This window comes from Triticum aestivum, chromosome 1A (assembly GCF_018294505.1).
Source record: "Triticum aestivum cultivar Chinese Spring chromosome 1A, IWGSC CS RefSeq v2.1, whole genome shotgun sequence".
In the NCBI taxonomy this organism is placed as follows: Eukaryota; Viridiplantae; Streptophyta; class Magnoliopsida; order Poales; family Poaceae; genus Triticum; species Triticum aestivum.
Window position 1 is genome coordinate 586,217,807 of NC_057794.1, and position 27,237 is coordinate 586,245,043.

General features: G+C 46.8%; 3 protein-coding genes across 5 annotated transcripts; 1 reads left to right on the forward strand and 2 right to left on the reverse strand.

Moving 5' to 3' along the window:
• Positions 1-10,164: 10,164 nt before the first annotated feature.
• LOC123070104 (uncharacterized) lies at positions 10,165-12,995 on the reverse strand. Of its 2 annotated transcripts, none has more exons than XM_044493130.1 (4): positions 12,768-12,995; positions 11,829-12,026; positions 11,663-11,746; positions 10,165-11,252 (listed from the first exon to the last, which is right to left on the reverse strand). In XM_044493130.1, exons 2-4 carry the CDS (start codon positions 12,007-12,009, stop codon positions 10,501-10,503), a joined length of 1,017 nt encoding a protein of 338 aa, XP_044349065.1. In that variant the 5' UTR covers positions 12,010-12,026; positions 12,768-12,995; the 3' UTR covers positions 10,165-10,500. The 2 variants fall into 2 exon arrangements, with proteins under 2 accessions (XP_044349065.1, XP_044349070.1); XM_044493135.1 differs by having other exon boundaries at positions 12,761-12,973.
• A 505-nt stretch (positions 12,996-13,500) lies between these two features.
• On the reverse strand, positions 13,501-16,450 carry LOC123070117 (uncharacterized). Of its 2 annotated transcripts, XM_044493147.1 has the most exons (7): positions 16,303-16,450; positions 15,337-15,752; positions 15,152-15,204; positions 14,994-15,031; positions 14,489-14,903; positions 14,114-14,172; positions 13,501-13,923 (listed from the first exon to the last, which is right to left on the reverse strand). In XM_044493147.1, exons 1-6 carry the CDS (start codon positions 16,326-16,328, stop codon positions 14,134-14,136), a joined length of 987 nt encoding a protein of 328 aa, XP_044349082.1. In that variant the 5' UTR covers positions 16,329-16,450; the 3' UTR covers positions 13,501-13,923; positions 14,114-14,133. The 2 variants fall into 2 exon arrangements, with proteins under 2 accessions (XP_044349082.1, XP_044349079.1); XM_044493144.1 differs by lacking the exon at positions 14,114-14,172.
• A 2,210-nt stretch (positions 16,451-18,660) lies between these two features.
• On the forward strand, positions 18,661-23,188 carry LOC123070126 (protein tesmin/TSO1-like CXC 3). Its single transcript, XM_044493153.1, has 8 exons — positions 18,661-18,799; positions 18,909-19,001; positions 21,843-21,940; positions 22,061-22,145; positions 22,246-22,317; positions 22,430-22,496; positions 22,589-22,686; positions 22,790-23,188. The coding sequence occupies exons 3-8, from the start codon at positions 21,855-21,857 to the stop codon at positions 22,790-22,792; spliced, it is 411 nt and encodes a 136-aa protein (XP_044349088.1). The 5' UTR covers positions 18,661-18,799; positions 18,909-19,001; positions 21,843-21,854; the 3' UTR covers positions 22,793-23,188.
• Positions 23,189-27,237: the final 4,049 nt, after the last annotated feature.

Below are 27,237 nucleotides of genomic sequence, written 5' to 3' on the forward strand. Positions count from 1 at the left end.
GGCCAGGCGAGGAAGGACCAGCGAAGACGAATATTTAGACCATAATAGAATAATTATTCTAACTTAATTGGGGGTGGTTGGCCCACAAAGACACATGGCGATCTCTTATTGGCCCTGCACAATAATTCGTGCAGGGAGCCCTGCAGCTGAGCCGAACCCGACGGGGGAGGGTAGGTGTAGGTCAGTAGGTGTCTACGTGGCAGCCTGATCTCCACGTCACCTGCACGTAAGCATCCCTCCATCCATCCATGGACGGATAGCGGGATAGGTACTGGTAGACGAGACTATCCATTATAACTTGGACGGAACATTGTATAGCTTGCCCGCAAAAAAAAAAGGAACATTGTATAGCTGGCGTGCGAACGTGCGTACGTGATTACGTGGGCAGTCTCCCGATCCAGCTGGGTACGTACGTACTTGTGTGGATAAACAGCTGGCGTACGTGCCCGTCCGTGGACTGGACGCGCGCGCCTACTGCTGTACAACAGTACAAATACAGGTAGATCCCCCGCAAAAAAAAAAGGTAGATCGAAAAAAAAATCACTACGTGCTTTTCATTTACTATTTATTTTGAATTTACTGTTTATTAGGAAGCATATGTATCTCAGGCCAAAACGGCCCTCCCGGTGTTTACATGCTTTTCTGTTTTGCCCTTTAGTACATGCGACCGGTTAATCTGGTCGGTCGGTTCTTATAGCACAGCCTAGCTCATTTCAGGACAATTATAATGCGTGGCATGGCATCTCCTGTCCTAATCCTAATAAACAGCCTTGGACCGGTCGTTTCTGTGGCTTGCATTTGTGTTGTGGTTGAACATTGCGTGCAATATGCTCGTTTCTGGGGAGGAAAATGAGCATTGTTTACACAATTTTATTTGTTGGCCCGTGGCAACGCACGGGCATTCTACTAGTCCTAATAAACAGTCTTGGACCGGTCGTATATACTCTTCCTGCAGCTGGCAGGGCCAGTAATTAATTAACGGATCACGGATGCCTTCATTGATTTGATTAATCAACAGGAAAACAACACTGTTTTCATATTTGGGGATCTAGAGGAATAGTATAACACTGCACATAATGCATATGCATATGCAGATATATAGTCATACTGCTACCCTTTTTTTCTTTGTTATTATTCAATGGGTCAGCCACGCAATAACTATCTGCAGTATACATGGATGAGATGAAGTGAGATTATCGATTGTTAAACAAGAAGAACTATCCCAGTAAGCAGTAAGTAATGCATATGATCTCCATGGCGTGTTATATATAGACAGGGCTCAACTCAACTCAAATAAAAATAGTCAGTGCTTGCCTAGAGCTAGTACTGACCAGCCTCGCCGACCGTCAATCAGAAAACGATGGACGTTGTCTGGTTGATCTGGACGTGTCTGCCCATCCGTGCATTATAGCATCTCCTAACCAGTATGAGTGATTTGACCTGGATTAGTCAGACCATGCTCATCCAGCTAGCAGCTAGAAAAAACGATTAGGCTAAAAAAAGCTAGTGCAATTTTCAATTGTGTAAACTCAGCTCATGCGACTAGATGTTGCCCTGTAGTTCAGTCGCTAGCTCATTTCATTTCATCAGGATTTTGTAATCCGTGCTGTAAAATGTTGTTGGGCTGAATATATACCGCCTTGGGGCCCCCCTTCAAGATTCAAAGAAGTAAAAAGGAAATATGATTTGTTTTCAGACAACAACAACAACAAAAGAAGTAAAGAACACACACTTTCTGGTAGTAGCATGCATGCACGCTCATGCTATTGTTAGCAGCAAATTAGTACTGTACTATTCCAAGTCTTTTGCAATGAAAAAAAAGTGCATTCTTTCATGCTAGCACGGTAAACTAATATTATTCTCAGTTTTTCCGTCAAAAAATAATATTATTCTCAGTTTTTTGCGACAAAGAAATCCGTATATTCTCGGTCGGTTAGGTAGACTACTTCAAGTATTTTTTTTTCTTCGCATCGATAACTACCTCATGTATGACTGTACGTCGTGTTAAAAAAATGTGCTATAACTGTACGTATGGCGGCACTTCATACAGTGTTTTTACAGACAGGCTGCAATATGTCCCTCGCATCCCAGGCATGCATCTTTTTGTCGTCGGCAGAGACAGGATAACCAAAACTATTTCTCTGGATTTGGTCGGTTCTTACAGCGCGACCTCGCCCCTTAATCCGCATCACAGGATTAATCACCCTAGACTGGTCTTCCTGCAGCATCTACAAATCAACAGGAAAACAACAACTGCTTGAATATATTTTCTGGCGGGGAACCGCTCGAAGATTTGGGGATCTAGATGAATGGATTAATAATGTTGCACCAAAACAATTTTGCCCTTCCACATGCATGGATGCATGGGGCGGTCAGACCCAGACAATAATGCAGATGCAGTGCAGTGCGCAGATGAGATGATTGGCTGTTGAATATGACTACGTACCCCTGTTAAAAATAGAGCAACCACCTGTACGTGTACAGTGCACTTCATCTCCATCACATATGTATATATACAGTGTTGAACACTCTGGCTTGCCGGTTGATTGTTAACCAGGATTTAGGAACCGTGGATGTGGGCTAGCCAGTTAACATGTTGAGCCTGTCAAATGATTTGCTCATGATTTTGATTTGACTGGTCCTAATCCAGGCCCAATCACACTCTCAGCCAGCTAGCTAGAACACATGTTCATGCGTGTGTGCACTGCATGCACACTCCATGAACACACAGAAAACCTAATTAACCAAACCGGCTATGTCTGATGCATGCAATTAATTACTGAAACCTTGCAATGCCCAATAGAGGAAAAAACAATGAAATGCTAGTTAACTAGAAGAGGTTAGAAGTAGACCGGGTGCAAAGCAAGGTACGTAGGTAGCATTGTAGCCATGTTCCCAAGATTTGGTGCCCTTAAACAACTAGATTTGATCCGGGCTTACACTTAATTAGCAGAGGAGGAGGAGGCCATGTGAGGGATGCATGCCCTGCCTGCCAGGTCAGGTCTGCATGCAGGTCCAGTGAGATACTTATCTGCATGCCATGCCACAGCAGCTGATGATGATGGTGATGAGATCCACAGATTAATTCCCTTGCGCTGTTGTTGGAGCAATTAAGAAAACCAGCGCAGGCTCTTTCTGCTCCTCGATTAATTAGCAAGCGATTAACCAAACGTTGTGTGTGTGTGCGCGCGCTTATCTGTATAGTGAAGAACAGATTCATCATTAATCTGCATAACTTACTGAGCAGAGAGTTTTATTTACTGACATAGTGTACTAGACTTTGGTTCAGTCTTGACTCTTGACTTCTTGGTTAGAGAATATTTATGCATAAGTAGGTTTCTTTTTTCACCAATGAAGGCACTGGAAGATGAGCCCCTTTGCCTTGTACTCCCTCCGTCCGGAAATACTTGTCCTTGAAATGGTTGTATCTAGGTTTATTTTAGTTATAAATACATACATTTTATTCATTTCTAGGACAAGTATTTCCGGACGGAGGGAGTTGTACAGATGAATGATGGCTTACTTGGATGTTAATTGCAGATTAAGAATTAATCCAGTGCTTTGCATTATCAGCCTAAACATGGAAATTAATGCCTACCCATTTGAATCAAGGGCAGGTGAGCAAGAAACAAAAATGATTGAGGTGGCCAGGCTGTGTGGCTTTGGTATACCTAAGCCCATGGAAATCTAGCTAGCCCCAAGAAGACACACCCCACCAGCATCAGCAGGAGCTGTCAAGCATGGCAAGAGCCAAGGAACAAGTGTGTGTTATTGGGCAGTGGCTGTAGTGCAGGAGCATGTGAGCTAGTAGCTTAGCTGAGCTTAGGCCAACTCCACCGTGCGACCCTATCCTGTCCGCCCACGTCCGTTTGGGGTAAAAGGGACAAACGAGACGGCCCAGCGCGCGGGCGCAAACGGACTTTTGTCCGCTTTGTGTCTGTTTGCGCCGGTTTTGGGGTGAAACGGACGGCGCGCGAGGGGCGGGACGCGCGCGCTTGTCCTTCCCTGGCCCGCCTGTCGGTGGGAGAAACCAAAACCCCCCACGCCCATTTGGCGCCATTTGCCCCAAACCCTTCCACGTCCCTCCCGCCGCCACCTATCTCCCCCGTCCATGGCCGACGCCCCGCCGAGTTCCGGTGGCCTGGCCGTCGACCCGACCGCAAAGGTGAAGAAGAAGGCGCCAAGGAAGCCGCGGTCGGAGTGCACGCCGGAGGAGATCGCCAAGTTGGACGCGGATTCGGCGAAGAGGAGGGAACGGAGAGCGGCCGTCAAGGTCAATGCCGCCGCGGCCAAGTTCGCCGCCCAGCGCGAGGAGCTGGAGGCCGCGCGGCGAAAGGCCACTGCCGACGAGAAGGAGGACCTCGTCAACAAAGCGCACGCCATCCTCATGCTTGGCATGGCCCGTCCGGCGGGGTTCCATGCAGCGGCCGTCGGCCCGGCGACTACATGCTCGTCGGTCGCCCGGCCTATGCACTGCCAGTCGCCGACGTCGCGCGCCGCGCCCATGTCGCCCGGCTTTCCTCCGCCAAGGCACGACGGCCAGACCCGTTTCTCAGCGTCGCCGGACGTGGTCTTGTTCGCGCCGTCCACACCACGCCCCACAACCGTCATCGACCTCAACGTCACGCCTGGGTCCAGCAGCGGCGGGCGGCCGTCCGTCGAGATGCAAAGAAAGCAGGCGCGGGCACCGTTCACGGGCACCATGCCGCCCCCCTGCGTGTTGTTTGACGGAATGCCAACCTCAACGCCAATGATCGACGACCCCTTCTACAACCAGTACATGGAGGACGTGATCTTCCAGGGTGGGCATGGCCATGCCTACGACCCCGAGGAGACCCAAAGTCAGGATGGCCGCGCCCAGTACGTGCCTGATGAAGAGGCCGACGACCGTGCTGACTACGACCATGGTGATTCGTGGCATGAAGACAATGCCATCTATGTCGAAGGTGAAGATGAAGATGAAGGCAATGATGTTGATATTAGTGGCGAGCCATTGTTCATCGACGAGCTCACCCAAAGAGCGGAAGCACAAAAGAAGCGGAAGAGCATTCACATGGGTTCATATACACAAGATGAGGACAAGTTGATTTGCCAAGCTTGGATGGAGATTAGCCAAGATCCAAGGACCGGCGCGCAACAAAAGGGCATTGTTTTTTGGACGAGAGTCCACAAAACATTTCATGAAAGGAAGATGTTTGAGCCCTATCAAATTACATGCAACCGTGTCATCGGCTCGATTCAAAAAAGATGGTTGTTCATTCAACAAGAGTGCAACAAGTATTGCACCGCATTTGAGAGCGTTGAAGCACGGCCCGTGAGTGGACTCGGCGTTGGGGACATGGTATGCTCTCCTCTTTCTTGCCCTTTCCGTTGCTACGGCCATGAGACTTCGGCCGTGTATATGTTTGCATGTTCACTTGTTGATCATGTGCTGTAGGCATTTCAATCTTTGGAGGCATTCAAGGCCCGGCACAATGACAAGCCATTCACTCTTACGCATTGTTGGACGCTCATCAACAATTGCCCTAAGTTCAAGGACCAATACCGTGAACTACAAAGGAAGAGAGGATTGAAGACGGCCAAGTTCGCCGGAGGTGGAGATGGCGAGGCGTTGAAGAGGCCGAGGGGCAAGACCAACTCCAAGGCTGATGACATACGTGATGCCTCGTCCATGGCATTGCATGACACTTTGCATGGCATGATGTCTCAAAAGGATGTGAGGGACGAGAAGAAGCGACAAAGCAAGGACGAGCAAATGAAGCAATACCTAGACCTTCAAAGAAAGAAGCTTGAGATGGAGGAGGCGGCCAAGAAAAGGAAGATAGACATGGAGGAGGCGGCCTGGCAAAGGCAGCTCGACATGGAAGAGGCCGTCCGGCAAAGGCAGCTCGACATCGAGGCCGACAACGTCAAGGCCAGGCAGAGGCAGCTCGACATCGAGGCCACCAATGCCGCCACCAAAGCGAAGGAGGTGGCCCTTGCGATCATGAGTGTGGACTTGTCGAAGATGAGCGACAAGACGAGGGCCTGATTCGAGGCCAAGCAGAAGGAGATGCTCGACGCCGAAGGCCTGAACTAGGTCGTCCGATCGGCATGGCCGTTCTTTTTGGAGGCTGGCATGGGTGCCGCCCGCCCGCTGGGCCGCTGTCAGTGTGCCGGCGAAAAAACATTCATTTGGGAGGCCGTCTGTGTTGCCGGCCGCTGGCTGTGTTGCCGGCGAGGACAACTATTCATTTTGGAGGCTGGCTGTGTTGCCGGCCGCTGGTGGATGCCGGCGATGGTCGTGTAGGCCGCTGGCTTTGTTGCCGGCGTGATGAACTGGGGTCGTGAACTGGGGCTTGGCATTTGAAACGTCGCTTTTTTTTTAAATAGACGCGGACAGGATGGGGCAAAAGGATTCGGCCGCGCGCTGGGCGCACGGCCACCGCATCCTAGGACAGGCCGGGACACGGCCCCAAATCCCTACCCAAACGGACAGAATTCGGACAAAACGGACGTCCGTTTAGGGTCGCGCGGTGGAGTTGACCTTAGTGCTGAGCTTTCTTGACACCCCTGCCCAGAAGAACACAACATAAATGTTGTTGGGGGATTGTTGGGGGACAATCCTGAACCCTAAAGGAGTGGAGAAAAGCAGGTGGGGGTGCATGCACACCTGTCCTCCTTACTCAATGCACATACATATGCAGATCACTCACTCAGCACCCCCACCTGTGATGGCACCATTATTTATTCTCCTCCTTGCTCAGATGCTTCACACACAGCCTTGGAAGAACCACACATAGACATTGCTTCCAACTCAAGGCCTGGCTGTACTTTGTAACCTGTGATGCATGCTCCACCAGCCAGCAAAACCATATTTTGTAATATAATCATGCATGCATGACCTCAGATGACACCAGCAGCATCATGTGATGGATTAATGTGCATCAGGATGCATGGAGGGTCAATTGGTTCTTATAATTAACTAATATAATCTACCATGCAACTAGGTCTCAAGACCATAAAACAAGGGTTAGGTCTGTGGTGAACTGGTTATCCTCTTGTTTAAATTTTGTTGTCACTGTCAGATGATTGGGCCTCAAGGGCCGTGCAGGGGAAGGGGATCCGATGAAACACCGGAGCAAGATCATTGGCCACATCAGGATCAGATTAAAGGCTGCATCCTGCATGCATGTGTAGGTTCAGTCCTTGCTCAGTCACTAACTAGATTATATATCATTTATCTTGCTCTTGCATCCAGCAGATGGAACCAAACTGAAGTACTGAACAAGGGCATAGGGACATCGCATAAAAATCAGCAGGGACTAATTAAAAGAACAAGTAAATATGGTTTGGGCCAATTACTCCCAGATTAGTTGCAGCTAGCTTTTCAGTTAGCATGTCATGTGTGGTACTGTACCTATCCCTCAGGGTTGTGAGCGTATATATGTATCATGGTGACATGACTTGCAAGCACTAGAATAAAATGCAGGGCAGCTAGCAAGCAAGCAAGGTAGCTACTTCCAAATCCCAACTGGCTTGTCTGTCTTGTTGACATGTGCGTTGTAGTAAAGTGGCACACTGAAAGTTGGAGGCTTGGTCTTTTCCTACAGATCTAAGAACGGTCGACATGACATGTCCCTCTCTCTACTTTTCTGTATGCCTTCTTCTTTTCCTTTGAGATTTCTTCTCTGAAGAGAAAGAAAGAAAGACAGTGCAATGCTCGGTGGCAAACACAGAAACCAGCAATGGACGGCAGAGAGAAAATGAAAGAAAACATAATGCATATCTCATCAAGAAACTCTAGGGCGAAAAACTCTGTCGAAAAAGCACGCGCAAGTCATTCTGTATATGCATGCATTATCAGATCACTTTCAATTCAGATAGAATTCCAGGGTAAATAGGTAGACGGATAGGGTTGCTTTTGGGGCTGGTCATGTGTTGGGAGCGTGCTCATTGATCTCAAGGTTAATCATGCATGCAAGCAAGCAAGTACCAGGCACAAAGGTCCTCTCCTCCCTCCGTAACCATAAGCCTTGCAGCCTTGCAGGTAGGAGGAGGAGGAGGAGGAGGAGGAGTAGAGTGGGCATGGACTGCACTGTAGCATGGTCAATGTCCTGCGCGCGTGCACAAGCAAACGATTCTCCAGCACAGTGCGCATGCATGCACTGCACGCCCACCCTCGGCCACAACCCCAAACTCCATGTACGCTGCCCGCATTATTTCCTTGCTCTCCTCTCACATTCTCGTGTCTCTAGCTAGCACCATGCATGGTGCATGATGCATGATGCATGATGCATGTGATGTGAGGGCCGGCCATGGCATGGCATGCGTCCATCTCCATCCCGCCGTCCCTGTCCGGCCTGTCACAAATGGCTGGCTGGCCGGCCGAACGGATCAATCATCCAGCTCCCTGTGCCGTGGCCGCGAGGGCACTGCCCCCTACCAGCTCCACGAGGGGCCGCGGCCGTCCCTCACCCGACCGACGGCCCGGATCGATCCGCCGGCCAACAAGACCCGTGTCATGAGAAGAAACTCCTCCTATATGTTGCTCATCCAGCTTCCTGTTTGTTGCTATTCGTCGTCTTAATGACACGGGGGCATTTATTTCTGGCCAGCGAAGAAAAATTGTCGTCGTCGGCGACAATTCGATCAATCAGGGATCAGGGGCGGAGCCAGGATTTGGACACAGATCAGGTCAATGCGATCGAGGAGGCCCCGTTTGGAACTCGGGAGCTTCCCGCGACCACTATGCCAAGTTAAGCTGGAGTATGGATCTGAACTACTCCTTAGGAAGATATGGACGCATATGCCCAGTTGCAAGTTGCAAGGCAGTGTCAACCTCTCGCATCAATGCATGCAGACCTTCGCTAGATGCTGTGCCATGCCATATTGCCATGCATGGATCAAGTTGAAGACCTGCAGTGCTAGGAGTTGACCATATGTGTCCATATCTGATCCTAGTGAGGAAGAAGCTGGCTGCATGCTGCATGCACTTGCACTAGAACTGGAGCAAATATGGCCTTCTTTCTTCCCATGATGGTGGACTGGAGCAGAGCACAGCAGAGGAGAGCAAGTGAGGTCCAGCTCTGCCTAGCCATCATCATCATCTTCTCTGCATGCCCATCCCTCTTGGTTGGTTCTCATCAGAAATGGCACCAAGATTAGAAACTGCAGCTACTGGCAGTGGCACCACAGGAGGATTCAGTGATCAAGTGCCATATTTTGGTCATGTGCTCCAGTGCACAAGCCACAACAGCCGAGTGCTGCTGCCACATGCCATACATTTTCTAGGCAGGGCAACGAGAAGTGCATGGATGAACCCGGGTACATATGAACCCACTTTGAAAAACACATTTCTAAATTCTAAAAATATCTGGAAAAAAATTGCACGGGTACGTCTCCATGTTCTATGTGCGTGCATAAAGTTTCACGGAAAAATAACTTTTTTTGTGGCCTGTGCAAAAAAGACAAAAAATTATGTCGTGAAACACTATTTAGAAGCACTGAAATTTGTCTTTTTTACGGAGGCAAAACAAAAAGACATCTTTTCATAAAACTTTGTGCCGCGTACACACATTTGCAAACATGTATGCGTGATATTTTCTTTTGATTTTTTTGATATTTTACAACGTGCTTAAAATGCATTTTATGAAAAGTGGGTGCATATGCCCATGGGTTCAGATGGTGCCCTCTCGCAGGGCAACAGCATATACTAGTTAAGATTGTCACAGGAATGAAGGAAACATTACTACATTCTATTCTAGGATAGAAACTCTTCGGTGATGAAGCAAAGCACCAAGCAGGTATCACTCATTAACGGGTACTCTCTAGTTACACAAGCCTAATCAGATTATAACAAGGTCTGGGCTTCCTGTTTGGAATCTGAATGGATGAGCTCCATTGGTGCCCATTACACATGAAGCCCATTTGTTATAGGCTGCTCAATCCATCAATTTTCTGGAGTGAACTGAACTGTCTTTGCAAACACACGGCATCAGAAACACACAGAGAAACAAAGCCATTTCTCTCTCTCTCTCTCTCTCTCTCTCTCTCTCTCTCTCTCTCTCTCTCTCTCTCTCTCTCTCTCTCTCTCTCTCTCTCTCTCTCTCTCTCTCTCTCTCTCTTAAACATGCATGGCAGATGTGTCTAGCAAAGCAAACTTCAGAAATGTAAGCATCCACATATTCGAAGCCACACCGGCGTAAACCACGCTGAGCTAAAAGAGGGGGCACATTACATGATCACGCCTCAAGACCGAAATACCTGTACAACACTCATCCAAGTTCAATCTAAAGCTACCTTAGCCCTAGCAACTGAAAAAGAAAAAACTAAGCCCTTTTTCTGACACTGAGCAACCAATGACAGAAACTGAGAGGAAAGAAACAAATCAATGTAAACATTCTGCAAAGACCCTAGCACGTGCGACGAAATCTTTTCCTGTGAATCCCTTGACGACACCAATTTGCTAGCTACATTAGCCCTTGCAAACTGCGCCTTAGCGAGGTTGACGAGTAGATCCTACAAGATGTTGGGCACCTGTGCCGAGAGCCTTTCCTGCAGCTCTCTCATCTTCGAGCAGAGCTCCACCTTCTGCTCCTTGTAGCTCTGGAGCAGGAAGTCCTTCCCTTCGATGACCTCCTTCAGCTCGCCGACCTCTCTCTTGAGCATCTCCACCCTCTCTGCCTCGCCGTTCCTCTTCTCAATACCAATACAGTGCAGCTCAGGGTCATCGATGCTGCTATCAGCATAGCCATTAGCATGCCCATTGGCGGCATCTGGTTGCCAGTTTCCAGCTTGCAAGGGCTTGTCGCGGGAGAGTGCTTCAGCCACACAATGATCTGCGATGATCTTCCTTAGCTGCTGGATCTCCCTGTCGGATTCGAACAGATCTCGATTGGCACCATCCAGCTGGGACTGCAAATTGGCGGTCTGCGTCTCCTCGATGCTGAGAGAGTTCTTAAGATCAGCTATCTGTGCTTGCATCTCCATGATCATCTCATCACGTCTCCTGAGGTGCTGTCTCAACTTCTGTATGACCTCTCTCTTGATATAAATGTCAGATCCTGATTCTGAAACACAGGGAGAGCCAGAACTGTTTGAGTACTGCAATGGTCTGCGATGATCTTCAAGCCGGTCAGGCGATGACGTCCACATGACGCCACTGTTCTCTTTGCTTGATTCTGGCCCTGGTATCTTTGCAAGAGGAAGGGAGGGTTCATCAGGTTTCGATAAAGAACTTGCAGGTGCTTGCTTGATTTCCACTCCACCATCTGCAATTCCCGCACATAACAACCAACAGTTAACATTGTTTCTGCCTTTTTTGCAACAACTATTAAGTCAAATAAAAATAGCAAGACAGCGTCCAGTGTTAGCCCAGTCAAGGGTGTAACAGTGCAATTTAACAATGCTAAACTCGCTATATAGCCACTTTGTCAGTATACTGCCAGTTTGTGGATTAATTTTTTGCTTCATGCTTAGTACTCATGGATTATGTTCAAGGTATGGAAGATTACATAACTGTAATCTCATAATCCAATGATGCAATGATAGTTAATGACATCAACTGTGTTACTGTATTTACAATGCCAGCTGAAAAAACTCAACACTGCAGGGTGCAAAGTTTGCTGCAACCTCATGAATACTCGGCAACAAGCATAAATTAAGCTGTAGCACAAGTTACCTGAGACACAGCAGTAGCAATTGGTTTCATCATCAAACCGGTACAGATTGGAGTGTAGTTCACAAGCTCCAGGTCTTCTTTTGGCTGCAAATTCAGATAGTCAGTACTCAGCAGACTGCACATATGACTGCAATTAGAACTAGAACTGCAAATGGGAGCATCAGACCTCTGGATGTACTATTTTGCTTCTTGGTATCAAACATCTGCTTCAGCTTGCATCCAAGTCTGACCGAGAGCGTGCTAACCAGAACTCCTCCCGCGACAAGAACCCAGCTCGGCCCTTCTCCCTGGGCATGGCTAACTCTCCCTGCCTTCTGCACGCTCCCATTAGTCTTGGAGGACCTCATCCTAAGAACAGCTTGACCTAGACAGACATGTACGCATCACAACATGTTCGGCATCATTATTTCCATGCAGTATAGGAAAAGGAGTGGTACATTTCACTCATACAAATACAGAAAAGGAAGTGCGAAGGCCACTATCCGATCTTAGTCTCGCCCATACAAATATGGATCACAGTGGTAAGACAAGATTATGCTGCTGCTGCTTCAGCAGCAACATCAGATATGCAAATATGGATCACAGGGGCAAAACAAGGTTATGCTCTGCAGCAGCAATTTTTGTTGCAGTGAACTGAATTACACGACCCAAGTGAGTGAACTGGGCACATAACACGGGCATCTCGCTTGGCATTCAAGTCTGAGGGTGGCGTGTACATGAGTGAAATGGAGGACCACACCACACATGTACAAATGCATCCTAGGTTCCTTTTTTGAGTGCATCCTAGATTTCTGACCAAGAGGAGTTGCGTCTAAGCAAGAGGAGTTGCATCTCCCTCGAGTCTGGCGGCTCGGGATCTCACCACAACAGCAATAATCCATCCATGGAGGGAGCTAGCTCGAGAAACGGCGGCGGCGGCCAGCTAGTTCTAAGGACAACCACAGCCACCCCCGCGGTTCCTAGAACCCTAACGGCGTCGACTCCTGCTCCTCTGGGCGGCGCTAATGGCACGCCCAGCGCCTCAGTCGGCTATTTCCAGCCAGACGGGACCTGGCGCTACTGGATCTGGGGAGGTTACGGGGCGAGGAGGGGTCTCACCACTCACCAGACGGTCGGCCTATCGGTCGGCAGCTGCTCCGGCAGCTCCCGCGTGCCTGCCCGGTGCACGGACGCCGTGGACCTGCCCCGCCGATCGCCCGCCCGCCGCCGCCGACGCCGCCACCTGGCGAGAGTTGGGGGAGTGAGGGCTCTGAGCGGAGGGAGAGACGAACTGCGGGGGCTGCTTGGGATTTCGGCCTGCGTTATGTTGGGCCTGGGCCGGGCTGAGGAGAACCATCGAGCCCTTCGCTGAAAAGTAGGTATCGGCTAGCTTTTAGGCACCCCTCAATAAAAAAAGGCTGGCTTTTAGGCCAGAGAAAGATACTAATCTCGGTGCCTCACTAAAAAAATTAAAAGATCCTAAAAAAAATAAAAGTCATTAACCAAAAAAATGCAATTCTCTCAAAAAATAAAAGGCAAAATAATTCAATTCACTTGATAACAGAAGAAAAATAATAGAATCATCAAAGAGTAGGCGAAAAGCGCCTTCCAAAATTGGACAATGATTAATGATTGGTTAAATATAATATCTGCCTCTCTTTGTAGAGAACTTGTAAGAGAATCTTACATTGTACTCCCTCCGTTTCATTTTATAATGTAAGACGTTTTTTCACACTACACTCGTGTTAAAGAAGGTCTTACATTATGGGACGGAAGGAGTACATTTGTACTACTACATGCGAGGCTATATATTGTCAATGCATGAAAATGCATGGCGATTTTTGTCTGCTCAGCTGAAATCATGGCAAAGAAAACACACAAGTTCATAGAGGGGCCAAAAAAATAATGTAACCAGCCTACACAACACAAGAGCTCACAGCCTGTTACAGACACCATCACTTGACTGGTCATCATCCACAGAGGCCAACTAAAGCAAGACATCATCAACATCAATGTAAGAACTCCATGAATGCATAAATGCTACCCTGCTGCCTGAGCTCAACAGTGCAGGTTCTTCAGGTGTCACCGCAGGGGAGCCCATCCTTGCAAGGCGAGTGAAGCTCCTTCAGCCGGCCAGGGGGAGCCCCAGGCTCCGTCACCAGGTCCACCTCGGCTCGCCTCTCCACCGCTCTTCGCCTCGCGACCGCAGGCTTACGCAGCCCTCCACCCCCCCTTGTCCGTGCGCTTATCACGATCTCGAGCTCCTTTTTGCGACCGTGCCACTTAGATCATGAAAAGTAAGAGCTTGGAGTTAGTGTCAGGACAAGATGAAGATGAAAAAAACCGTGTAGCGTGCAGCAGCATGTTTCAATGGGTGCAAGGAGTAAGACCAAAGGGTGAATGAGTCTAGATTTTTGGGGCATTCTAATAAAACAAAAATGATTTAAATAATTATGGCAGTAACTGATGGACCTTTTTTCAGACAAAGGAATTCAGATTATGTCACCAACCATCTCTGTAAGCGGGGAGTACTGCAAGCAAAAAGTAACAAGCCTAAAAGCTTTAGGATCAATCAGAAATGTATTAGGATGTACTCCGTAAATGTCTATATAGGCTCGATCACAAAAGTATTAGGACGTAAATGTCTGTACTTATCACATTCTCATAAAACAGAACTGATCTAAATAGTTAAGAAAATGGTGAACCTGTTCCAGATCAAAACAAAAATAGCTTCAGATTATGTAACTAACCATCACTGTAAACAGAGGGTGAGAATAGTATTAGGACATAAATGTCAGAAAAACGTATTAGGACGCAATGCAGACAAATATAGGAAATGTCCACTACCTTGGTCAGCCTCTCTTTAAGCTTCGGTCTTGTGGATGCCAACACCCGTCTCGGCTGAGCATCTGACTTTTGCAGCACCAGCTTCTCAGGTTTCGCCTTCTTTGTTCTTTTAGTCAGTAGCTCCATTTTCGCTGCTGCTTGAAGCTTCTTGGCAACAATTTTTGTCACCACCCTTTTAAGCTTCTTGGTTACCCGTTCTTTCTCTTTGTTCCAAAGGAACACAGACATCATCTCAGACTGTATCTTGTCATAGCTGTCCCAGTCCAGCTTATCTTGCCCGTGGTCACCTTCTTTCGCTGCCTCAGCGATACTCTCTGACCATATACGAAGGATCATCTGTCTTGACCTGACAGAAATCATTCTCCTCTCCCATACCTTTCTCAGCGCGGCGCTTATTTTGTCTTTGCTCGATTGTCTGAAATACGACCAAACAGAATTTCAGAGCTACATACCAGCTATTTATCTATACACCTTAAAATAACAGAAACATGTATTTACGATTTACCTATGCAACTGACGGTGTCCTAGCATTTTCTTCTTAACCTGGGATAACAAAAGGAAAAAGGAGAGCAACTGGATTGAATTTTCAGAGAGTTCACAGACCATAACAAGAGCAGTTTATTCTTTGCCAGATGCAAAAAACGGTGTCTTACATGACATCACCTTGGGATCTCTCAGAGCCTCGATAGTGCCCTGCTTGATGCGCTGCCTGTGCTCTACAACACAAGAGATAATGTATTACTCCTCCAGATTGTACTGTCATGGCATATACTGCTTGTGTACCACATTGTCATGCACAACTGTTTTGCTGAGGTAAAAAAATCTTGTCAAGAGCGTGGCCGACATACCTTGGGTTAATTTCCTTCCTTTGGTCCAGGGAGCCTTCCCCTTGTTTGCAGCACTAATCTTTCGTCTTCTTTCGATTTCCTTCTCTGACAAACCACCGGGATAGGCACTGCCTAACTCCACATTTGATGGTGGACAATCGTCTTGCACTTGCCCCATCATATCGCCCTGCTTGGCTGAAAGTGCAGAAGAACAAATATGGGCCCATCGTTCATCCATGTCGTCGGACGGTTGTCCTGTGCAAGCCAGTGTTCTGAAGGATGGCCGGGGCGAAACAAGCCCTCGATGCTGTATTGACCCATCAAGGCGCCGAATTCCTTTCTGCTCCGACGACACGCAGCGCTTGCAGCGCGCAAGCTTGACTGTTCGGTACCCGGTAGCAGCAGCGCACTGGAAGGCCGTGGAACGCATGGTCGCCCTGTATGTGCCATTTGGTTCAGTAAGCATTCAGGCTATTTGTTCACTGAAAAAATTCAGTAGAAAACGACAGCCTCGTCGAGTTACAGTAGGAGGCTGAGCCGATGTCAATGTATTCATTTACAAAATCACAAATGCGGTGAAGAAGGGGAACTAACTAGGCAGCACCTGTACGTATGCACAATTTGGTGCGGTGAGCGTTCAGGTTCGTTGTTCACTGAAGAAATTCAGCAGGACTCTGACACGACAGCCGAGTTACTTACAGTAGGAAGATGAACTGATGTCAAGGTATTCATTTACAAGGGCAGTGGGGAAGGCGAGCTACTATAAGTACAGTACTAGGCGGCAACGAAGTAAATGGAACGGAGCCTCAGCATCCGAAGTGAGCAGTGTAGAAGAGAGAGAAAGAGAGAGAGAGAGAGAGAGAGAGAGAGAGAGAGAGAGAGAGAGAGAGAGAGAGAGAGAAACAAGGAGAAAGTGTAGGGACTCGCTTTGCTTCGTTTTTATAAAATGGAGCGGGGGGAAACCCCTTTCGATCAAAAAAAGTATACCTGGCACAATGCGCGGCCGCAGCCATGGATTTCGCGGAGAGCAAGCAGGCTAGAGGAAGTCGCCGGCGGCGGCGGCGGTGGCTTGAGCCGGAGGGGAGTGGAGGAACTGGTCGGGCAGTGGATAGGAATAGGATACTCTTTGATGAGGCATCTTGGGCCATGCGTCAATTCTGGGCTAAAAAACTGGGCCTGTAATCCATAGCCAGACGACTCCTCGATTTTTTTTCCTTGATTATCATATATGATGAGGAGTCTGTGTATATGCATTATGCCTTCATTTGTATAGGATGCCCTTTGATTTTTCAATAAAGGGCGTTTTTAGTAACTCAAAATGTAGCATCAGGCGGATGCAAAACGTTGATGATCAACACCCAGAACAAACTAAGAGACGGTAAAAGGCTGAAATATCGACAATAGTAGAGTCATATAGGACCGACACTATGCCTATGTCGAATGAAGTCGTGGACCGATCCGGAGATTATGCTACCAACCATGTTGGGTAAAACCTCCCTGGCCACCCGCTCCAACCACATACATACCGACTTGAACTATGGATGACATTGCGTTCGGTATAGCGTAGACCACGTATGAAGCGAGTGCGTACAACAGAAAATAACCCTCCTAAAAAACCTAACAATTTCTACATAGCCAAATCGCCTACAATACAGTTGAATCGTATGTTGGTTTACTGTCTGATGTGGGGAGGTGCAACAATGAATCTTTTCAATACCTCAAGGACTAAATATGGGCGAAGCCGCAAGGGTGGATTGATAAGTCTATGCCATCATTGGGAAAATAAATTTGGATCAAGTCGGTAGTGCAACAAATCCTCACGTACTCCATGTTATGCTTTATAATGCCAAGAGTTTTATGTAATCATATTAACACCACACTCATGAAAAATTATTGGGGATTTAAGGATGGCATTGCGGAAAACTGTGTGGGTCTCATGGGAGGATGTGACAATGCCAAAGTATATAGGCGGTTGGGGTTTTTGTAATACCGAGCTTTTTAGCTTGGCCATGTTGACGAAGCATGGATGGAAAATTCTACAAGAGCCTACGTCACTTGGTGCGAAGGTATTGAAAGTTTTTTGTTACCCCTTTGTAGATATTCTTGATTTAGAGCTTGGCAACCACCCTCGGCAAGCGTGTTGCGCTATTCATGCAGGGATGTCAGTATTTAAACATGGATTAGTTAAGAGAATTGATGATGGAGAGTCAGCAAATATCTGGAATCATAACTGGCTACCATACGATAATATGATGTGGTCTTTATAACCGGTTTCTACTAATCACCAACAGTTGTTTCGGTGTTGATTGATGGTCCGTCAAGGCAATCGAATGGTGTTGTCATCAATGAACATATCTGTCCTATGAATGCACAAACCATACTCAATATACCTATGAGGATGATTGCAACAAAAGACTGTTGGTATGAATAGTCGGGTAACTTCTCGATGAAGTCGGCCAACAACTATTTGGATACGAAGCGTTGGAGGGAAGATTGGTTAGAGAACCGGTCAAGTCATTCGGATAGAGGTTCTCAGAATCAATGGATCAAGTTGTGGAGGGCCAACATTCCTGCTAAGACGAGAAGTTTTTTCTAGCGTTTAGCAAAGAATTCTATCCCAACTGGAAGTCGAACCTTTGGCGAGCTCGGGGGTCCACGATGAGGCGATGGCTAGGGCTCGCCCGAGTTGCGTGCTCGTCAGCAAGCTTCGGGTGTGGTCGTCCAGCTCGATTTCGAGCACTCCTGGACAGGCAATTTGGTCAGGGTGTATGGTCGGTCGTGACGAACACGAGGGTCACGACGACAAGGTCAAATTGGCATTTACCTTGCCGGAATCAATGGCATGATGACGATGCGACTCGGGTGTCGTCGTGGACATATTCCGGGGCATCTCCGGACGTGCGCCTGGTATCCAGACAATGCGCTAATGAGAGGGGGACATAATGGTGGTGAGGTCGGGCTCAGGGTGGAGTAGCTCGCCGGAATTTCACCACCAGCTAAGATGAATCAATTCAATCAACTCCTAGTCACCAGAATTACTTTGAGCCACAATATCAATAAATTCAATCAATTCCTAGTCGCCAGAATTATTTTGAGCCACGGTATCAATCAATTCAATCAACTCCTAGTCACCACTAGCTAAGATGAATCAATCATAGAAATTCTAAATAATTTTTAATTCACTCTAAACTAATAGTTCACATTAAAAATTTGACAAATTTAGGATTTGGAATAAAATTTTAAGACACTTTTTAGGGTAATTTTTTTGAGAGATATAAGGAAGAGCCAGTCTTGGGGCCTTTTTAGTTTGCTGTCGGGGATCCGAGCCCAGCCCAGCCCAACCAACGAGGCTCCTCCTTTGGTTTCGTTTGGCTTATAGCCGAGGCGGAGCCGCGGAGGAGGCGGTGCTGCTTTGCTTCGCTTCGCTTCGCTTCCTTCCCGCTGCCGGCGTCGGCGTCGGCATCGGTCGCGTCTCCGCCCGCAGGTGAGCCGCCGGCCTCCTCTCGCCGCTCCCCTCCCCCTCCGCCTCCTCCGCCTAGGGTTTTGTTCCGTTGAGCTGACGAGCATTCCCCCCGTTCCGTTGTTCGTCGCAGCCGCAGGCACCGCCTCCTCCTCTCCGCGAGCTCGGCGACTCCCTCGCCGCAGAATCCGACGCTCCTCCCGCTTCCGCACGCCCGCAGGTGCAGGTGAGAAGCGCGCGCCCCCACCTCCCTCCCCCTCTCCGACCCCCGCAGCAGCGCAGTCCCCTGCTCGTAGTCAGCAGTTAATCGGCCGACGGAGGGCCCGCGCTTCCGGCCCGGTGTCGTACGCTCCGCGGCGGACGTTCGCATTTGGGATGGGGATTTTGGCAGGGAAGGTTGTGCGGTGAACTGTTTTTGGCAGGGAATGTTTCTGCTAAGTCCTCTTGTCCGACATATCGTTTCTGCTAATTTTGGCCGGGATTTGGGATCGGGATTCGCGTCCTGGGCTACCGGATGTTCTGTTCTTAGTTATTAGGCATATTACTTGAGTTCTTAGCTAGTTGCTAGTGTATTCTGAATTTTCGAGCAGATATTGGATGGATCAGGAGAGCCGCCATGGCTGTGTTGGTTTGTTACTTGTTAGTGTATTCCGTGCAGATATTGCAACTGATTACTTGGTGCTGTGGTGATCTATTTACCCAGTGGCATGCAATTTTACTTGACTTGTTCTTAGTGCGTTGCTTAGCCCAATTTGTGTGCACATTGCTGTAAGATGAGCTGTGCCGTGTGATGTTCCTTTACAATGATAGACTCTGTCTTTCCTGCATTCGGATGCATTTTTAATTAAGTGACCTGCTGATGTTGAGATTCATCTGCTATAATATATAGTTTACTTGGGTTCTTAGTTATTGGTATAATTCATGGTTGCTTGCTAATGGTGCCACCAACTGTTTTGTTTGTTAGCGTATTCTGAGCAAAAAATCTTTAAGATTATCATAGTTTCTGAGAAATTGGTTGCTGAACCAATTATATCTCTCAACCCTTGCTGAGGTTAAGTACTAGGTGTTTTCTAGGATACAGATGCTTTCACAAAGTTAATTAGTTTCAATTCTCCAGGCAAGCATTCATCATCTTTTGATTGACATTCATCTTGCATTGCGTCAAATGCAGTATGCAACCTACGGTGTAAAATGCTGGCTTATTACATATGCCAAGTGTGTAGGTGGATACATGTATTTTCTGCCTAGACAAGATTGAGCGCGTGTTCTCCCGAATTAGTTCTACTTCATTGTTGAGTATTTATATTGCTTGCATTCTTACTTATTGTTGCGATTCATGAATGCTTGCCGATGGCGCCACGACTGTTTTGTTTGTGACTTTATTCCAAGCAGATATTGCAAGTGATTGCTTGCGCTCTGGTGATCTTACTGAGAGGCATGTTATTTCACTTGACTTGTTTTTAGTGTGTTGCTTAACCCAATTTGTGTGCACATTGCTGTAGGGTGAGCTGTGTTTTGTGATGTTCCTTTATGATGATAGACTATGTATTTCCTGCATTCGGTTGCATTTGTACCTGAGTCACCTGCTGATGTTGAGATTCATTTGCTAGTTTACTCACGTTCTAAGTTACTGGTATGATTCATGAATGCTTGCTAAGGGTGCCACCTACTGTATTGTTTGTTAGGTATTCTGAGCAAAAAATCCTTCTGATTTTGTTAGTTTCTGAGCAAAATTGGTTGCTGAACCCATTATGTATCTATCAATCTTGGCTGAGTGTTAAGTACTGGGTGTTTTGTAGGATACAGATGCTTTCACAAAGTTAATAGCTCTGATTCTCCAGGCAAGCATTCATCTTCTTTTGATTGACATTCGTCTTGCATTGCGTTGAATGCAGAATACAACCTATGGTGTAAAATGCTGGCCTATTTCATATGCCAACCGTGTAGGTGGATGCATGTATTTGCTGCCTAGACAAGATTGTGGGCGCTGTGTTCTCCCGGATTAGTTCTAGTTCATTGTTGAGTATAGTCTGTAAATTCTATGGGCATGGCGCACTTGGATGCATAATTAATGAACTATTTCATTTTATTAAATTTCTTGGTTCCTGCTCTAAACCATATGTATTTATTGCATCTGCTGATGTTGAGATCCATCTGCTATAATATATAGTTTACTTGGGTTCTTAGTTATTTGTGTAATTCATGAATGATTGTTAATGGTGCCACCAACTCTTTTGTTTGTTACTGTATTCTCAGCAAAAAAATCCTACCAACTGTTATTTTAGCGGATTCTCAGAAAAAAATCCTTCTGATTTTCTTAGTCTCTGAGCAAAATTGGTTGCCGAACCCATTATATTTATCTCTCCCCTTGCTGAGTGTCAATATTCAGTTGCTTCCACAAAGTTAATTAGTCAAGTATTAGTTGGTTCATCTGCTATAATATATAGTTTACTTGAGTTAGTTGCTGGTGTGGTTCGTGAATGCTTGCTAATGGTGCCACGACTATTTTGTCCGTTACTGTATTATGAGTAGATATTGCAGCTGATTGTTTGAGCTCTGGTGATCTTCTTACTGAATGGCATGCAATTTCACCTGACTTGTTTTGAGTGAGTTTCCTAGCCCAACTTGTATGCAGACTGCTGTAAGATGAGCTGTGCTGTGGGATGTTATGTTGGAATTAACTTACTGCATGGAGTATATACTAGTACTTCCTATTTTATTCGTTTCCAAGAAAGATTCTTGATGTGCTTTCGATGCTTTGCTGCTTTGTGATGATGAAAGCTGAACCTGAATGTCGATGGTATGTGTCGTCCAGAATTAGTTCTAGTTAATTGTTTGAGTTACTTGTTCTCCTTTGCAATGACGAATTGTTGGCAAGTTGGTGTCTCCTTCACAAATTGTGTAGCTGAACAGAAACAGTTCTTTTTCTTCACTTATCATTTGTACTAGTTTTGTTTTTCGGGCAAAAAAAAACCTACAGCTGATCGAATGCCTGAATCGATTTATCTCCCAATCAAGTATTATCTGTTTGATACTACATACTTAAAAATTGTGCATCACATTGCAGAGATACCTCGTCATGTCAGCTGCTGTAGATAGTGCACGGAAGAGGTGCAGCTGTGGCAGCTCCAAATGGCAGAACTTGAGCACCAAATGCCTGAACTTGTACGCACAGACACACTGGTTGAATTATATGAACCAGATCCATGCAATCAACTCGAAGGGAGTAGTAGTTGATTGGTAGTGCTGCTGTCTAACTGTTGCTTGTTGATATGCTGCGTGCAGAAAGTGCGGTTGTTTCAAGGCTGGTGTGCATTGCATGCATGGGCGATGCAAGTGCAAGGGCTGCGAGAACAATCCGTATGACCTGGTAAGATATGCTTCTTTCTTAGAGCACACTACATTCATGAACACCATTCTGCTCTGGCCTCTGCCAAGAACCTGAAAGAAATGTGTTGCGCTTATTCCAGGCCTATGAGGGTGGCAAGGGGTGCACGTGCAAATCCAACAAATGCAAAATCATGACCTGTGGTTGCCGGGAGGTATGCGCTCTACATGCACGGTCCTTCCTTGTTCTGCATTCTTGTCTATTAAGAAACTAGACATGCTATTGTTGCTTCTCTGATCTTGACTGAAATTCGTCTTTTCCTGAAGCGCGGGGCCAGGTGCACCTTAGAATGCAGTTGCCAAGGGTGCGAAAATGGAAAAGGGACCGGAGGGGGTGAGCAACCACATTCTCCTCTCTTTAGGTGTGACTCCTTGATTGCATGATGGATCACACTCGTGTATTTGTCTCTGCTGTTCTGCGTGTAGAATCAGCCGATAAGTCCAATGCTGGACCAGGCGGGCAGGGAGGTACCATCAGCAGCGGCGAGGCCGTCGAACCGTCCAGCAAACGGCCAAAACTCAAGGTAAGTTTGTGCCTCTTCTACTTGTGCAGAGAAAGTGTAGTGTATGTAGTATGTCTGTTTAGGGGTAAGCAACTAACCCTGGTGATATGCCCCTTTTGTGCAGTGATGACACTAGGCTTGAGACATACCAGAGCATGATGCAAGTCACCTTACATACTTACCATCCTTGTAATGATTACTCGAAGCAAGCACGGCGAGAACTCCATGATCTGCGATGTCGTTAGCCTCAGCCTCAGGGGGCTCTTGATCAGACTGATGAATACTTGATGCATATATATACTCCTGTAGGAATTGTTGCCCTCATCGGTTGTCGTCCATACTCGTTCTTATGCATACATACTTGCTGCAAATGATTTCTCTCTTATAAACTTTAGGAATTTTCTGGTGGTGTTTGTAATCCAAACTGGTATGCGTAGACAAAGAGGCCCTGGTGGCATTGTTTCCGCATTGCGTTACATATTCTCATGATATGCTCCCCTCCTGTTTGCATCATCATCTTGCAGTCTGCTTGATTTATGCTCTGCTTGAAAATCGCTTGTGAGCTTTACTCTGGTCTCTCAAGGAGGCAAAACAAGTTCTCCATCATCATCTTGCAGACTTAAACTTGTAGCACAAGAGCTTGACATAAACTTGTAGGCGTGATAGCAGCACCAACTCAGAGGCCAGAGGCCATAGCATCGGATGCTCTCGCCCTCTTCTGCATACATACGCGTAAACTGATTCAGTTCTTTGCCCACTGGAAAAATACAGTTGGACAGTCTTCAGTTGTACGAAGCTCAACTTATGACTCCATCACTGGAGCAGAAAACCAAGCATCTAACTCATCAACTAAGAAATACAGAGGGAATCCAACACATGCATCCACGTTGATCCTTCTACCTACCAACTACTTTTAAGAGGTTTTTGCAGTTTACTCACAATTAGAAACAGAGTTTTTTGTATCTATTTCTGAAAGAATTCTGCCTACGAACTACTCCACAATGCAAGGATTCAAGCATCAAACACGAGATGCTTACTAGATCTTCTAGGCTACCTTTTCTAGTCCTAGCCAACCTCCACCGAAAGACCATCGTCGACTCAGCTTCATGCCCTCGCTGCGAGATATGATATTTGATATGAGATCGCTCACCACCCTTGCCCGATGGTTGACGCCCCTTACGACTCTACGGGGATGTTTAAAAGAATCCCATGAGGAAACCTGTCAAAAGAATCTTTTGTAGAAAAAGCAACAACCGCGTTGTCAGTCTTCAAAATAACAACAGGACTTTGGAATGTAATACCAATATATAACCCAGCGAGCGCCGCACGAAATTCTGCTTCATCCACACAAGTGTACAACCTGATAAAATCCCACGAGGAAACCAGGACTTCGCCAAGGTGATTCCTGGCAATTATCCCAATGCTGGCAGATCTCATGCTCTCCACAAAACTAGCATCAACGTTTATCTTAGTATACCCTTGGTCCGGTGGCTCCCAATTACGATGAACCTTCGCGATTGGTGTGATGTACCTCCCATTATCAATCACCCGCTTACCTTTGATACTTAAGTCAACTTGCGCACAGTTTTTGACATTTGTGAAGGATTTCCAGTAATTTCCCACAAAAGTGACAGAAGCACGTAAGGATTCTTTCCCCTTCCGGAAGATCATATCATTTCTGAGATGCCAAGCTCTCCAAAGCATGAATAAAACTTGATCACGTTCTGGCAACCCCAATTGATCAAGCAGAATAAACATCCAGTCCGGCCCCGTAAATCTGAAAAGCTCCTCGGCAGGAATATTCCACTCTTCTCTCATAGCGAAACGGAACGCATGCACCTTTGGACAAGACACAAGGGCATGGAAAGTACTTTCATCCTCCATCCCGTATATAGTGCACATACCTAACACCGTTTGGTGATGAATAACTCTGTTTACCTGGGTCACCAAACTGTTAGACGCAGCTCGCCAGGCAAAAACTCTTATATTTGGTGGGACTTTGGCTTTCCAAATAACATCCCACACACTTCTTCCCTTGTCAGCCGCATAAATAGACGATCCTGTCTCGCCCTTGCCATCCTGAAAGTTTAAAGCCAGTCTATACGCACTTTTAACCGAGAACATGCCATTTTTCTCATAGTGCCAAGCAATTAGATCTCCCTCACCTATAGTCCCAATACGTAAACTTAGGATCTCCTCAGCATCATGGTTATAGAACAGGTGCCTGATTAAATTTTCATCCCATCTTCTTGTTCCGCTTATGAATAATTCAGAGACCCATTTCAGTCTAGTGCGGTTCTTTTTGACTAAAACTCTAAGGCCAGAATTTCTAGGTAGCCAATTATCTCTCCAGATATTAACATTTTTTCCATCGACCACTCTTTTTTTAGCAGATCCAATCCGTGCACAATGCCTTGCCAATTCATGGAGGTAGCCTGCGGGAAAGCAGTATCCATTATGTGACCATTAGGATAATATTTCACCTTCAAAACCTTAGCACATAAAGATTCTGGATTCACTAGCAACCTCCAAGCCCGTTTAGCCAAGAGAGCTTGATTAAACAATCTAAGATCTCGGAAACCCATGCCTCCCTCTCTTTTAGATTTTGTGAGTTTATCCCATGCTAGCCAATGAGTTTTCCTTCTGTCATCTTCGTCCCCCCACCAGAAGTTTCTTATAATCTAAGATAACTCATCACATAATGAAGCCGGAAATTTAAAAATACCCATGGCGTACACTGGGAGCGCTTGCAAAACTGCCTTTATTTGATTTCCTTTTATACCACTGGAGACATATTTTTCAATACAGTTTGAAGCTCTTTTTAATGCCTTGTCTTTTGTTGATTGGAACTTACCAACCTTCATTCTACCCTCAGATACCGGTAAGCCAAGGTACTTATCGTCAAACCCTTCTGCAGTGATATTAAGAATGACCATAGTGGCCACCTGATCCTCCGTACTACATTTTTTGCCAAACTTGATCGAACACTTATCGGGGCTCAGAAGCTGACCAGTTCCCACCTCATAGCCCGACAAAATATTTTTAATGATCAAGGCTTGATCTATGTGTTGGGGAACGTAGTAATTTCAAAATTTTTCCTACGCACACGCAAGATCATGGTGATGCATAGCAACGAGAGGGGAGAGTGTGATCTACGTACCCTTGTAGATCGACAACGGAAGCGTTGTGACAACGGGGTTGATGTAGTCGTACGTCTTCACGATCCGACCGATCCAAGCACCGTTACTCCGGCACCTCCGAGTTCTTGGCACAAGTTCATATCAATGACGATCCCCGGGCTCCGATCCAGCAAAGCGTCGGGGAGGAGTTCCGTCAGCACAACGGCGTGGTGACGATTTTGATGTTCTACCGTCGCAGGACTTCGCCTAAGCACCGCTATAATATGACCGAGGTGAAATATGGTGGAGGGGGGCACCGCACACGACTAAGGAACGATCACGAAGATCAACTTGTGTGTATAGAGGTGCCCCCCTGCCCCCGTATATAAAGGAGCAAGGGGGAGGGGGCGGCCGGCCTAGAAGGGGGCGCGCCAAGGGGAATCCTACTCCCACTGGGAGTAGGACTCCTTCCTTCCTTGTTGGAGTAGGAGAAGGGGAAAGAGGGGGAGAGGAAAAAGGAAAAGGGGGCTGCGCCCCTTGTCCAATTCGGACCAGAAGGGGGGGCGCAGGCCTCCTTCCTTTTGGACTCTCTCCTCTATTCCCGTATGGCCCAATAAGGCCCATATACTCCCCGGCGAATTCCCGTAACTCTCCGGTACTCCGAAAAATACCCGAATCACTCGGAACCTTTCCGATGTCCGAATATAGTCGTCCAATATATCGATCTTTACGTCTCGACCATTTCGAGACTCCTCGTCATGTCCCCGATCTCATCCGGGACTCCGAACTCCTTCGGTACATCAAAACTCATAAACTCATAATATAACTGTCATCGAAACCTTAAGCGTGCGGACCCTACGGTTCGAGAACAATGTAGACATGACCGAGACATGTCTCCGGTCAATAACTAATAGCGGAACCTGGATGCTCATATTGGCTCCTACATATTCTACGAAGATCTTTATCGGTCAGACCGCATAACAACATACGTTGTTCCCTTTGTCATCGGTATGTTACTTGCCCGAGATTCGATCGTCGGTATCTCAATACCTAGTTCAATCTCGTTATCGGCAAGTCTCTTTACTCGTTCCGTAATACATCATCTCACAACTAACTCATTAGTTGCAATGCTTGCAAGGCTTTATGTGATGTGCATTACCGAGAGGGCCCAGCTCCGACAATCGGAGTGACAAATCCTAATCTCGAAATACGCCAACCCAACATGTACCTTTGGAGACACCTGTAGAGCACCTTTATAATCACCCAATTACGTTGTGACATTTGGTAGCACACAAAGTGTTCCTCCGGCAAACGGGAGTTGCATAATCTCATAGTCATAGGAACATGTATAAGTCATAAAGAAAGCAATAGCAACATACTAAACGATCGGGTGCTAAGCTAATGGAATGGGTCATGTCAATCAGATCATTCACCTAATGATGTGATCCCGTTA